The sequence below is a fragment of the Ranitomeya imitator genome, chromosome 1, assembly GCF_032444005.1.
Source record: "Ranitomeya imitator isolate aRanImi1 chromosome 1, aRanImi1.pri, whole genome shotgun sequence".
NCBI classification, from domain to species: Eukaryota; Metazoa; Chordata; class Amphibia; order Anura; family Dendrobatidae; genus Ranitomeya; species Ranitomeya imitator.
The window spans coordinates 1,229,691,969-1,229,706,470 of NC_091282.1; the positions used below are offsets into that span (position 1 = coordinate 1,229,691,969).

A 14,502-nucleotide genomic window follows, 5' to 3' on the forward strand; every position below is an offset into this window, starting at 1 on the left:
TGGATATGTTCGGAATGGGTTGCCAAATCTGAAGTTGCCATATTCGTGCCATATTGGTGCCGAATTTATGTTTGACGATCGATTCCGAACATAATCGTTCATTTCTACTCACATTGACGTTCGGCTGTGTTCGGCGAATATTCTAAAAACAATGTTCACCACCAATCGTAATCGGAACTGAATTTTGAAAAATTTGCTCAACTCTATTCATGAACCACATGTGCTACTTGGTAGAATTTGACATAAATAAAAAAAAAAACAATACCATGAGACAAAAAAATAGAAAAGTAGCTTAAATTAAAAAAAAACAAAACACAACTGATAATTGGGTCCCAGACTTTCTATTGAACCTGTACACCACTCTTGGGGAGTTAAGCTGAGGGATTCTGCTCCTTGGTTTGAGCTCAATAGACGACCCAGAGACCCAGATACCAATGGATCAATACTACTTTAGAAGCAGAAAAAAGGGGATGGAATTATAGAGTTAAATATTTATATAGGGATTTAGGAACAAGAATTCTGGAATGTGACAATTAAATGCTTGGAAAACTCAAGAACTATGACTGCAGCCTTAGTTCCACATGGAGAATTAGCTATGGGTTCCTCTGTGATGACTCAATAGTTTGGTAAAAAAAAAAAAAAATTCGGGAGCACATGTAAAACGAGTGAAGTATCTGAAAGACTGGTCCAACAAAGCATGGATGAAGCCATCAGCAATGTTTGTTGTAAAATCTGTGTGTAAAGGGCATTAAAGGAAAGGCCACTGAACTACAAGAAATCGGAATGTTGTAGAGGCAAAATAATCAGATCACTGAGTCCGAACACTCTACTGGTGGACGGCTCTTTGGGTAAACACACTGGCTCAACCAGAAAAGTGGGTCGATAAGACCTGGTTCAGTTAAGGCACTGGCCTCTAAATCTAGAGATCTCAAATTTTTCTCAAACAGATAACTCATCATGTGCTAAATGTATATTTCCTTATTTATGACTCCCAGCAGCATGGACCTCCTTCCTGTAGATTGGACATCTTTGGAGTCGGGAAGGAATTTTTTCTCTTAGCTAAAGAAAGTTTCCTCTGGGTCAACATTGCAGGAGAAAAAGTCTGAACTGGATAGACCCAAGGCTTTTTCAGCCTGACGAGCTATGGAACTTTGAAAACTACTTGGTCCAACCATGTTAATCACCAAAGTGCTAGAACGGGATGGGGGAGAAGAAGACCTATCAGTGGTGTCCACCTTTAGCTTCATCTTGTACACCTTATTGGAAAGAACATTCTGTGCTTCCAGTGATTTTTCTGGGTCATGCTTCTCTAGATCCTAATGTAAACTCAATAACTCCTAGCATTTTGTAAAACACTCAATATATTGACCCATCACAGTATGCTTACGTCAAAAAGGTATTTTTTTTTACAATAAGGCAGGTTTAGAAAAAAACAGTAGGAAAACCCTGGTATCCCTGATTGTGTAACACTGAAATAGGATTTTGGAATAAGGATGAAAAAGCAACTTTAAGGGAAAGTCTCGTAAACAGCCGGAGACCATCCAAGAATATCTCAATGAGGAGACCAACCAGCTTGGCAATGACCCCTTTGAGAAGTCCACCTCCAGCTGGTGTTCTCCAAATGTCCTTCTTTGCAGCAGGATTCATAAATACAGGACCTGGATCCGTAAAGTATACATGTTAAGATATTTAAGTTAAGCATTCCACAGAGATATATTCATGGTTTGGTGGTTCGGTATACTTAAGTTAGTCTTATGGATATATTTGTCTTGGTCATTACTGTGTAGCTCTGATTGTTGATTGTGTGCTTATTTTCCATTTTTCTCTTCTCCTCGATGGTTCAAACAAGAAACTGAAGGCTACACTGTGGCTCCCAACATGGCTTCTGTCTCCGTCACGATTTCATTTTGGTTGGAATCAAGTCCATAAAATCTGACTTTTAGTTCGCCAGCTGGATGGACCACAGGAACTGGCATGACTTTTGGAAAAGTTCTGGTCGCCAGTTCAAACCTGCTCATGCTGGCCAATTCTATCGCCAAGGTCTTCAAGAAAAGTTTGGCCAGTTGTTTGCCCAAGCAGTTCCGTACTCCGCCACCAAATGGCAAATAATGGAACCTGCCATCTTTGTCTTCTGTGCGATCTTGTCCAAAGCGATCGGGGTCGAAAACGTCAACATCTTTGAAGACCGGAGCTGTGTCATGTGTGTCTCTGATGCTGTACATAACGCTCCATCCTTTTGGAATTTGGAAGCCCTGTGAATGGGAAAAAAACAATTGCTCCGGTTAGAATTGGCTAAGATATGGCCGTGGATATAATTATATACAGATGTATGCAAAATAACAGACGGAAAAATCCTTATCTACCCTTTCAGTCAATGCTTGACCCATGAAGAGCCTTGAAACTAGGAATATAACCAAACCAGACATCCAGGGGTACAGGTTCTGATTGGATGGATGACATGTCTTTGAAGCAGCTCAAGAGAGAGAAGGGTACTGGTTTTCAATGAGAAGATACAACTAGTGCCGAAAGTCTTACAAGCAATCGTCCATGGGAAAAATTATGCAAATTTGCTGTCCTACAGGAGGAAGAAAAATCTCTCAATTGCCACATATAGGCAGAAAGGACCCCCAAAGAGCTCTCTAATAGGCTTCAACAGACTGACTTTAAGGTGACTACCTATAGCTGGTGCTACAGACATATTTTTCTCCCGTAAGTTGCATTTTTTTCCGTGGAGTCTCCATCTACCAGCTAGATCTCCTCAACAAGAACCGGATACCTTACTACCAAAGCCAAGTAGTAAAGCAAACATTTAAACAAAGCCAAACTTTTTTTTTTCTTAAATGTTCTTTTACGCTGTTGTTTGCTCCTGTTCATTAGAAATACTTACATCCAACTCAAAGGTTTGCAGCACGGTCCGATAGCCCCCCGAGATAGGACTGAAGAGCCTCAGCAACTCCTTAATGACGCAGTCCAGGTAATGCAAACTGCTGATGGTGTCCACACGTAAAGCCCCTTCACAGACACAGCCATTATGGAGGATCCCATTCCCTCTTAGTTCCTCTCTCAGCTTTTCCAACACTGCAGGGTGCTTGAGAAGTTGCATAATAAGTGAGGTGCTGGCACTGGCTGTGGTGGCGTAAGCTGCAAATATCAGTTCCAGGGTAGCATCCTAAGAACGGAGAGAAAAAAAAGGAAAGGTTTATGAGAACAGATTTCCAACATCTTCGAGACAAAAGTATTTATGGTTGTTGGTTGACCTGGGTAATTCCATGGACATTTCACCATCTCGATGTCCAAGTGATGGAAAATGTGTGTTCAAGAAATCACCCGTCTTTCTACAGGGTTTGGCATTCAACAACCGGTCTAGATACTTGGCACGGATATCGATTTGGGCAAGAGCCGAGTAAGATTCCTTAACATGTAATTGATTTATGGCGTCTACCATCACCGTCATATGATGTAACCAGATCTGAATCCAACACTGAACTCGCTAATCTCCTGCCATTCGACTCTGAGACAAGAACAAGCAGGAGACCTTCTCCCCAACCTCACGAGAAGAACAGCCAGGATCTTTTACTTGTCCATCAATGGGGAACATTTTCTTTTTCCTAACCTAAAAGCATGTACTTTTTTTTTAACTAAAATTTATTTACAATAAAAAAAAAATTGTACTGTTTATTAACGACTGCAGAATTAATTAACCGAGAATCTCATTTTGATGGTCCACAAAGGGAGCGTCGCTAAATCTTCTATCGGCTTGAAACTGATTTATGGCCACAGACCACATCAAAACTGAATGTGCAGAGAAACAAAGAGCCTGGGAGGCCAAAATGGCGCAACTTTTTTTAATGAGACAAAAATTATTTTTAGCCCCCAAATACATGCATTTAAATAAAAACAACTGTCCCCAAAGGTGGACAAGCCCATCATTTACACAGCTTCTGAATATCTTAGCCACAAGTGGTCAAGTTTATGAGTTTTACCAATACCCAACCACAGAACTTATCTTAGCGATTGTGGGAAATTTTTCTTCTCGAAAGTCAAAAGTTAAAATTGAAATTCTAATAGGTTAATGTAAAATTACAGAACGACTTCTGCTTGGGATTTGTATCTAACACATGATAACACATTGGTCATAGTTGTAAGTATTTCTAAGTGGAAGCCATGTCCACAGTAGAGTCAAGTGTCATAATCTACGGGAAAAGTGTATTCATTGATAGCGCCTTACCTTCAGCTCTTGCATGGTCAGCTCGTTTCCATGCTCCTTCCCGCTTTCGATCAACACATCTAAGGCATCGGTATAGTCCTTCCCCTGCGTGTTCTGCAGTTTCTCCTGGATAGCTTTTTCCAGGCCCTTCAGTAAAGTCTCTCGAGCTTGAATGCCCTATGGAAGACAAAGAACATGACAGTCAAACCAAGATGTCAAAGGTGAGAGGCAAATATGAGTCAATATGGGCTCAACTAACTGGTCGACATTAACCCCCTTTTAGTATTATGGTCCTAAGGCGAGCTCAGGGAGGCCAGGAACCTCCCGTGGAGCAGAAGGGCCACCAAGGATGCCACCAATGTCTTCTAATTATGTACTTCACATGTTTTTATCATTAGGTTACTATGGCTTCACGACAATCAACCTAAGTCTGGGTGAGGTTAGTGTTGGGACATTAGTTCACAAACTAGGGGGCATACCTAGAGGAAAGAATTTTTCATCATCCTCACAAATAAGGATTCTTTAACCGTAGTGAGAACATTTCAACATGGCAATACGTTAGGTAATCAGTGTGTCGCTTCACCAGTGGTCGTTCTCTGGACTGTGTTACAAGCAGTGTCACCTTGTTGGTTTGTCTTCTAACCATAAACGGTAATTTCATCCACAAACCAAACCCCAACCTTTACCATCACTGTCTGATTCTTGGTGGAGATGTTACATAGCAAGATGGGCAGAAGAATGAATGCTTCTGTGGACACCAGATATTAAACAAGTTCCCTCTAATTATCAATATGTCATTATCATGATCCTCAGATCAAGGGGGAGGCAAATCTAGAACCCACAGGAGACCTGGATATAATAACGATGATAACTATGGACTGATATTCTCAAACCAAGAGGGATGAAAATCTACAACCTACAGGAGATTAGAATTCAATGATATATGATTATTAGATATCCTTAAATCTAGAGGTTGAGAATCAAGAATCCACCCGAGACCTGAATACAATGATGATGATTACCTTGGATGGATTTCCTCAAATCTACAAGGTTCAGAATCTAGAAGCAGCCACCTGAGACCCGAATACAATGATAATTACTAGGGATGGATATCCTCAAATTTAGAGGGTTGAGAATTTAGAACCTACAGGAGGCCTGGATACAATGTATGATGATTGCTATGGACTGATAACCTCAAAATATGGAGGATTGAGAATCTAGAACCCATCTGAGACCTGAATACAATGACGATGATTACTATCGACTGATATCCTCAATATCTAGAGGGTTGAGAATCTAGAACAGACTGGAGACATGACTACTAACATGTATGATTACTAAGAATTGATATCCTCAAATCTAGAGGGTTGAGAATCGAGAACCCACAGGAGACTTAGATCTAATGATGATGAAGATTACTATGGACTGATATCCTCAAATCTAGAGGGTTGAGAATCTAAAACCCACAAGATGACACCAATGGTTTATAGGGACACTTACCCTTCGGTAGCCACTAAATGGCAGGTCCACCGGTAAAGAGAAGACATTCTCGACAAACTGCTGAAACACCTGGAACAGATGGTTGAGTTCTTCATCAGAGAGTCTGAATCCCAGCAGGACTCGGATTGCCAAACGGAAAGTCAACTTCTGGGCCTCACAGTAGACGTTGACAGATCCTGGGTGACTGCTCCACACCCTCAAAGTGTCTTGGATCACCAGCTGTATTTTCGGAAGGTAGGTCTCCAAAGCCTCGTGGCTGAATATTTTTGAGAACACCTTTGAATAATAAACAATGATACAATTAGTTACATTTTGTAGACTCACTCACAACAAAACACAACACAGCAATGTGGCCAGCGGTAACGCCTACTCCGCCACCAGGGTGCCAAGTCTGGCACGGGGGTAGCGATCCTACATGGTTGCTTGGGAACAGATGAGCCAAAATCTAATAAAAGCTTGGAAAGACTGGTGCCAAAGTAAAGTTCAGCTTCTTGAAACATGACTGCCCCGAGAGCAGAAGACCAAACTACGGCAGGATATTTGTCAGTCTGACCTCGTAAGAAACATAAGCAATGTATGAATCGAAGAATTTCCCCACAAGTCAGCAGCCGTCAGTAAATGTAAGACTTTCCTGGCTCCAGCCCGGTTTTCACAATGCTCCTGTTTACCGAGGTTTGGGCAGATATCATGTCTGTCTATTCTATAATTGAGAGACCCCAGTAGTCAGTGACTAAACCTTTCCAAGAGCGTCTCCTATATGGACTGTGGAGGGAACACGGGCAGTAGGTCTTAAATCGGTTGTAAAGTCTTCAGTCCCCAATATTATACATATATATGGCAATATGCTATCTACTGGCAAAATAAAGAGCCAACACTAGAAACTAATGACCTACAGTCACGAAAAGGCGAGAAAACCTTGTAACAACTCTGCTTCCCATAAAGAATCTATGGAGAGAATTAGAATGACGGAGAAAATCACGTAAGAATACGACCTTTTCAGAAAAACCCTCCTCGTCCTATAATATACGCATGTCCGCAGCGTCGGTCCAGCTAGGTGCTCCGTGAGAAGTGCACCCCCTAGTGTACAATGGAGGAACGGCTGCCGCTGTGACACTGACAGTGATGGAGTCTTTCTGCTGGGTTAGTTAGGGTACGTTCCCACGGTCAGGAATCGGCAGCGCTATGGACTCGGCACATGTCCGCTGTCGGCTTTTGAACGCAGGTGATTCCACATGTGATCATTAAACCGTGTGGAATCACAGCGCCCAATACATTGTATGGGTGGGATTTATCTTACAGAGACTGAACGTCTCCGCTAAATAGACATGCTGCGGTCTGGAAAGATACGCTGCATGTCCGTCTCCGCGGGTTAGCCGCAGGCATCTGTGCACGCATAGTGGAGATGGGATTTCTTGAAACCCCATCCACTATGCTGTAACATCAGGACGCTGTAGATCTCCTCTGATCACTACAGTCCAAAGCTCTGATCTCCTCTGATCACTAAAGTACAACGCTCTCATCTCCTCTGATCACTACAGTCCAAAGCTCTTATCTCCTCTGATCACTATAGTCCAAAGCTCTGATCTCTTCTGATCACTACAGTACAATGCTCTCATCTCCTCTGATCACTAAAGTCCAAAGCTCTGATCTCTTCTGATCACTATAGTACAGCGCTCTGATCTCCTCTGATCAATATAGTCCAAAGCTCTGATCTCTTCTGATCACTACAGTACAATGCTCTCATCTCCTCTGATCACTAAAGTCCAAAGCTCTGATCTCTTCTGATCACTATAGTACAAAGCTCTGATCTCTTCTGATCACTATAGTACAGCGCTCTGATCACCTCTGATCACTACAGTACAGCGCTCTGATCTCCTCTGATCACTACAGTCCAATGCTCTTATCTCCTCTGATCACTAAAGTCCAAAGCTCTGATCTCTTCTGATCACTATAGTCCAGCGCTCTGATCTCCTCTGATCACTATAGTACAGCACTCTGATCTCCTCTGATCACTATAGTCCAAAGCTCTGATCTCCTCTGATCACTACAGTACAACGCTCTCATCTCCTCTGATCACTAAAGTCCAAAGCTCTTATCTCCTCTGATCACTATAGTCCAAAGCTCTGATCTCTTCTGATCACTACAGTACAATGCTCTCATCTCCTCTGATCACTATAGTACAGCGCTCTGATCTCCTCTGATCACTATAGTCCAAAGCTCTGATCTCTTCTGATCACTACAGTACAATGCTCTCATCTCCTCTGATCACTAAAGTCCAAAGCTCTGATCTCTTCTGATCACTATAGTCCAGCGCTCTGATCTCCTCTGATCACTATAGTTCAGCACTCTGCTCTCCTCTGATCACTATAGTACAGCACTCTGCTCTTCTCTGGTCACTATAGTACAGCGCTCTGATCTCTTCTGATCACTATAGTACAACGCTCTGATCTCCTCTGATCACTATAGTACAGCGCTCTGATCTCTTCTGATCACTACAGTCCAAAGCTCTGATCTCCTCTGCTCACTATAGTACAACGCTCTGATCTCTTCTGATCACTATAGTCCAAAGCTCTGATCTCCTCTGATCACTATAGTACAGCGCTCTGATCACTATAGTACAGCGCTCTGATCTCCTCTGATCACTATAGTACAACGCTCTGATCTCCTCTGATCACTATAGTACAGCGCTCTGATCTCTTCTGATCACTACAGTCCAAAGCTCTGATCTCCTCTGCTCACTATAGTACAACGCTCTGATCTCTTCTGATCACTATAGTCCAAAGCTCTGATCTCCTCTGATCACTATAGTACAGCGCTCTGATCTCCTCTGATCACTATAGTACAACGCTCTGATCTCCTCTGATCACTATAGTACAACGTTCTGATCTCTTCTGATCACTATAGTACAGCGCTCTGATCTCCTCTGATCGCTATAGTACAAAGCTCTGATCTCTTCTGATCACTATAGTACAACGCTCTGCTCTCCTCTGATCACTATAGTACAGCACTCTGCTCTCCTCTGATCACTATAGTACAGCGCTCTGATCACCTCTGATCACTATAGTACAGCGCTCTGATCTCTTCTGATCACTATAGTACAGCGCTCTGATCTCTTCTGATCACTATAGTCTAAAGCTCTGATCTCCTCTTATCACTATAGTACAGCACTCTGCTCTCCTCTGATCACTATAGTACAGCACGCTGATCTCCTCTGATCACTATAGTACAGCGCTCTGATCTCTTCTGATCACTATAGTACAGCGCTCTGATCTCCTCTGATCACTATAGTCCAGCGCTCTGATCTCTTCTGATTACTATAGTCCAGCGCTCTGATCTCCTCTGATCACTATAGTACAGCGCTCTGATCTCCTCTGATCACTATAGTACAGCGCTCTGCTCTCCTCTGATCACTATAGTCCAGCGCTCTGCTCTCCTCTGATCACTATAGTACAGCGCTCTGATCTCTTCTGATCACTATAGTACAGCGCTCTGATCTCTTCTGATCACTATAGTACAGCGCTCTGATCTCCTCTGATCACTATAGTCCAGCGCTCTGATCTCTTCTGATTACTATAGTCCAGCGCTCTGATCTCCTCTGATCACTATAGTACAGCGCTCTGATCTACTCTGATCACTATAGTCCAGCGCTCTGATCTCTTCTGATCACTATAGTCCAGCGCTCTGATCTCTTCTGATCACTATAGTCCAGCGCTCTGATCTCTTCTGATTACTATAGTACAGCGCTCTGGTCTCCTCTGATCACTATAGTACAACGCTCTGATCTCCTCTGATCACTATAGTACAGCACTCTGGTCTCCTCTGATCACTATAGTACAGCGCTCTGATCTCTTCTGATTACTATAGTACAGCGCTCTGATCTCTTCTGATTACTATAGTCCAGCGCTCTGATCTCCTCTGATCACTATAGTACAGCGCTCTGATCTCCTCTGATCACTATAGTCCAGCGCTCTGATCTCTTCTGATTACTATAGTACAGCGCTCTGGTCTCCTCTGATCACTATAGTACAGCGCTCTGATCACTATAGTACAGCGCTCTGGTCTCCTCTGATCACTATAGTCCAGCGCTCTGATCTCTTCTGATTACTATAGTACAGCGCTCTGGTCTCCTCTGATCACTATAGTACAGCACTCTGCTCTCCTCTGATCACTATAGTACAGCGCTCTGGTCTCCTCTGATCACTATAGTACAGCGCTCTGATCTCTTCTGATCACTATAGTACAGCGCTCTGGTCTCCTCTGATCACTATAGTCCAGCGCTCTGATCTCTTCTGATTACTATAGTACAGCGCTCTGGTCTCCTCTGATCACTATAGTACAGCGCTCTGATCTCTTCTGATCACTATAGTCCAGCGCTCTGATCTCCTCTGATCACTATAGTACAGCGCTCTGGTCTCCTCTGATCACTATAGTACAGCGCTCTGATCTCCTCTGATCACTATAGTCCAGCGCTCTGATCTCTTCTGATTACTACAGTACAGCGCTCTGGTCTCCTCTGATCACTACAGTCCAGCGCTCTGATCTCTTCTGATTACTATAGTACAGCGCTCTGATCTCCTCTGATCACTATAGTACAGCGCTCTGATCTCCTCTGATCACTATAGTCCAGCGCTCTGATCTCTTCTGATTACTATAGTACAGCGCTCTGGTCTCCTCTGATCACTACAGTCCAGCGCTCTGATCTCTTCTGATTACTATAGTACAGCGCTCTGATCTCCTCTGATCACTATAGTACAGCGCTCTGATCTCTTCTGATCACTATAGTACAGCGCTCTGGTCTCCTCTGATCACTATAGTACAGCGCTCTGATCTCTTCTGATTACTATAGTACAGCGCTCTGATCTCCTCTGATCACTATAGTACAGCGCTCTGATCTCTTCTGATTACTATAGTACAGCGCTCTGATCTCCTCTGATCACTATAGTACAGCGCTCTGATCTCTTCTGATTACTATAGTACAGCGCTCTGGTCTCCTCTGATCACTATAGTACAGCGCTCTGATCTCTTCTGATTACTATAGTACAGCGCTCTGGTCTCCTCTGATCACTACAGTCCAGCGCTCTGATCTCTTCTGATTACTATAGTACAGCGCTCTGATCTCCTCTGATCACTATAGTACAGCGCTCTGATCTCTTCTGATTACTATAGTCCAGCGCTCTGATCTCTTCTGATTACTACAGTCCAGCGCTCTGATCTCTTCTGATTACTATAGTACAGCGCTCTGATCTCCTCTGATCACTATAGTACAGCGCTCTGATCTCTTCTGATCACTATAGTACAGCGCTCTGGTCTCCTCTGATCACTATAGTACAGCGCTCTGATCTCCTCTGATCACTATAGTCCAGCGCTCTGATCTCCTCTGATCACTATCACTTTTGCTATGACGCATTGTCCTGCACCCATCGCTGCCAGGCTGAGCTGCCATTAGGACACTGCCGGAGCCCCGAATATAGATGGAACTTAGACGGAATATTGTGCAATGTGATGTAAGACGCCATGCAGCGCCGGCCCCGGGAGTGCGGATTCCCACACAAGTCATCAGTCAACGTAGAAAAAAGCATCATGTACAAATGGCCCAACCACCGGCCATGACATTATCGTTATAAACTCATTGCTACTATCCTGGCACACGCCGTGTCCTTCTGCACGATGTAGCAGTGTGTATTGTGCTGATGTGTAACGTCAGATCTGGAGACGTTCTGGGGAAGTTCTGAGGAAGTTCTGGGAGGATCTGGAGAAGTTTATGGGAAGGCATGGAGAAGTTCTGGGAGGATCTGGCGTTCTGGGGAAGTTTTGGGTAAGTTCTGCAGAGGTTCTGTAGAAGTTATGGGAGGTTCTGTTCTGGAGATGTTCTGGAGAAGTTATTGAGGGTTCTGACTAAATTCTGGGGATGTTCTGGAGAGGTTCTAGGAACTACAGAGGTTCTGTAGAATTTCTGGGGAAGTTTTGTACAAGTTCTACAGAGGTTCTGTAGAAGTTCTGAGGGGTTCTGGAGAAGTTCTGAGGAGGTTATCAGAGGTTCTGGAGAAGTTATCAGAGGTTCTGGAGAAGTTCTGGGGAGGTTTTGGACAAGTTCTGCAGAAGTTCTGGAATTCTGGGGAGGTTTGGGGGAAGTTCTGGAAAGTTCAGGAGAAGATCTGGGAGGTTGTGGAGTTCTGTGAAGTTCTGGGAGGTTCAGGAGTAGTTCTGGAGAAGTTATTAGAGGTTCTGGAGAAGTTCTGGAGAAGTTATTAGAGGTTCTGGAGAAGTTCTGGAGAAGCTATTAGAGGTTCTGGCGAAGTTCTGGAGAAGTTATTAGAGGTTCTGGAGAAGTTAGAGGTTCTGGAGAAGTTCTGGGAGGTTCTGGAGAAGTTCTGGGAGGTTCTGGAGAAGTTCTGGGAGGTTCTCCTCCTTCCTCGCAATCTTACAGTCTCAGGCCGGGCTCCTCTGACATAGGACTGTTTCTATGACGCTTCTTGGCGGAGATCTGGGCCGGGTGTTTTCTGCCGGGATATAAATAGGAGCCCGCGCCCGGCGGCTGCGCAGGAGGGATTGCCGCTTTAAGCGGAGGGTGAGGCGGGTCCGCGCCGGGTTACTGCAGTTCAGGCCGCACGTGCCGCTGGTAGCGCAGCCGCCGCCGCCGCCGCCGGGAGCCGTATAGAGGGGGCGGCTATTGTGCGGCCGCTGCCAGCAAACTCAGTGGGGACCACCGGGGAAACCTCCGCGATTAACCCTTCAGTGCCCCACGCCTCAGTCTCCTGCATTCACGGCTGGGGCTTCTGCTGTGAGCTCGGGCTCCTCAGACCCCCGGATCCCCCCAGGATGGCAGACAGTTCATCTACAGACACAGTCACACCGTGCGGCGGAGGAGGTCGGCAATGACAGTGATAATGGGACCTTCTCACAGCTGAGGGTTCGCAACAACTGTATCCAGTCCAGACACAGCAGCAGCACAGATCACCCGCTGATAGTTTGTTACAGTGTGTCAGTGCAGAGAAAGTATCACATGGAGCCCAGAAAAGACTAAGCAACCGCAGCCCCATCGCCCACCGCAGCCCCCCATCACCCACCGCAGCCCCCATCGCCCACCGCAGCCCCCCATCACCCACCGCAGCCCCCATCACCCACCACAGCCCCATCGCCCACCACAGCCCCATCGCCCACCACAGCCCCCATCACCCACCACAACCCCATCACCCATCACAGCCCCCATCACCCACCGCAGCCTCATCACCCACCGCAGCCCCCATCACCCACCACAGCCCCATCGCCCACCACAGCCCCATCACCCACCACAACCCCATCACCCATCACAGCCCCCATCACCCACCGCAGCCCCATCACCCACCGCAGCCCCCATCACCCACCGCAGCCCCATCACCCACCGCAGCCCCCATCACCCACCGCAGCCCCCATCACAGCCCCCATCACCCACCACAGCCCCATCGCCCACCACAGCCCCATCGCCCACCACAGCCCCATCGCCCACCACAGCCCCATCACCCACCGCAGCCTCATCACCCACCGCAGCCCCCATCACAGCCCCCATCACCCACCGCAGTCCCATCACCCACCGCAGCCCCCATCACCCACCGCAGCCCCCATCACCCACCGCAGCCCCCATCACCCACCACAGCCCCATCGCCCACCACAGCCCCCATCACCCATCGCAGCCCCCATCGCCCACCGCAGCCCCCATCACAGCCCCCATCACCCACCGCAGCCCCATCACCCACCGCAGCCCCCATCACCCACCGCAGCCCCCATCACCCACCGCAGCCCCCATCACCCACCACAGCCCCATCGCCCACCACAGCCCCCATCACCCACCACAACCCCATCACCCATCACAGCCCCCATCACCCACCGCAGCCTCATCACCCACCGCAGCCCCCATCACAGCCCCCATCACCCACCGCAGCCCCATCACCCACCGCAGCCCCCATCACCCACCGCAGCCCCCATCACCCACCGCAGCCCCCATCACCCACCGCAGCCCCCATCACCCACCGCAGCCCCCATCACCCACCACAGCCCCATCGCCCACCACAGCCCCCATCACCCATCGCAGCCCCCATCGCCCACCGCAGCCCCCCATCACCCACCGCAGCCCCCCATCACCCACCACAACCCCATCCCCCATCACAGCCCCCATCACCCACCGCAGCCTCATCACCCACCGCAGCCCCCATCACCCATCGCAGCCCCCATCACAGCCCCCATCACCCACCGCAGCCCCATCACCCACCGCAGCCCCATCACCCACCGCAGCCCCCATCACCCACGGCAGCCCCCATCACCCACGGCAGCCTCATCACCCACCGCAGCCCCCATCACCCACCGCAGCCCCCATCACAGCCCCCATCACCCACCGCAGCCCCCATCACCCACCGCAGCCCCCATCACCCACCGCAGCCCCCATCACCCACCGCAGCCCCCATCACCCACAGCGCCCACCGCAGCCCCCATCACCCACCGCAGCCCCATCACCCACCGCAGCCCCATCACCCACCGCAGCCCCCATCACCCACAGCGCCCACCGCAGCTCCCATCACCCACCGCAGCCCCATCACCCACCGCAGCCCCCATCACCCACCGCAGCCCCCATCACCCACCGCAGCCCCCATCACCCACCACAGCCCCATCGCCCACCACAGCCCCCATCACCCACCACAACCCCATCACCCATCACAGCCCCCATCACCCACCGCAGCCTCATCACCCACCGCAGCCCCCATCACAGCCCCCATCACCCACCGCAGCCCCATCACCCACCGCAGCCCCCATCACCCACCGCA

General features: G+C 47.7%; 1 protein-coding gene across 1 annotated transcript in view; it reads right to left on the reverse strand.

Moving 5' to 3' along the window:
- Positions 1 to 298: 298 nt before the first annotated feature.
- CYP26B1 (cytochrome P450 family 26 subfamily B member 1) overlaps positions 299 to 14,502 on the reverse strand; it is a 148,003-nt gene continuing 133,799 nt past the window's right edge. Inside the window, exons 4-7 of the mRNA XM_069745122.1 lie at positions 5,708 to 5,983; positions 4,229 to 4,384; positions 2,888 to 3,169; positions 299 to 2,252 (exon numbers count right to left, since the gene is read on the reverse strand). Of these exons, the coding sequence (XP_069601223.1) occupies positions 1,860 to 2,252; positions 2,888 to 3,169; positions 4,229 to 4,384; positions 5,708 to 5,983 (1,107 nt within the window). The 3' untranslated portion in view covers positions 299 to 1,859. The remainder of the gene's footprint in view (positions 2,253 to 2,887; positions 3,170 to 4,228; positions 4,385 to 5,707; positions 5,984 to 14,502) is intronic.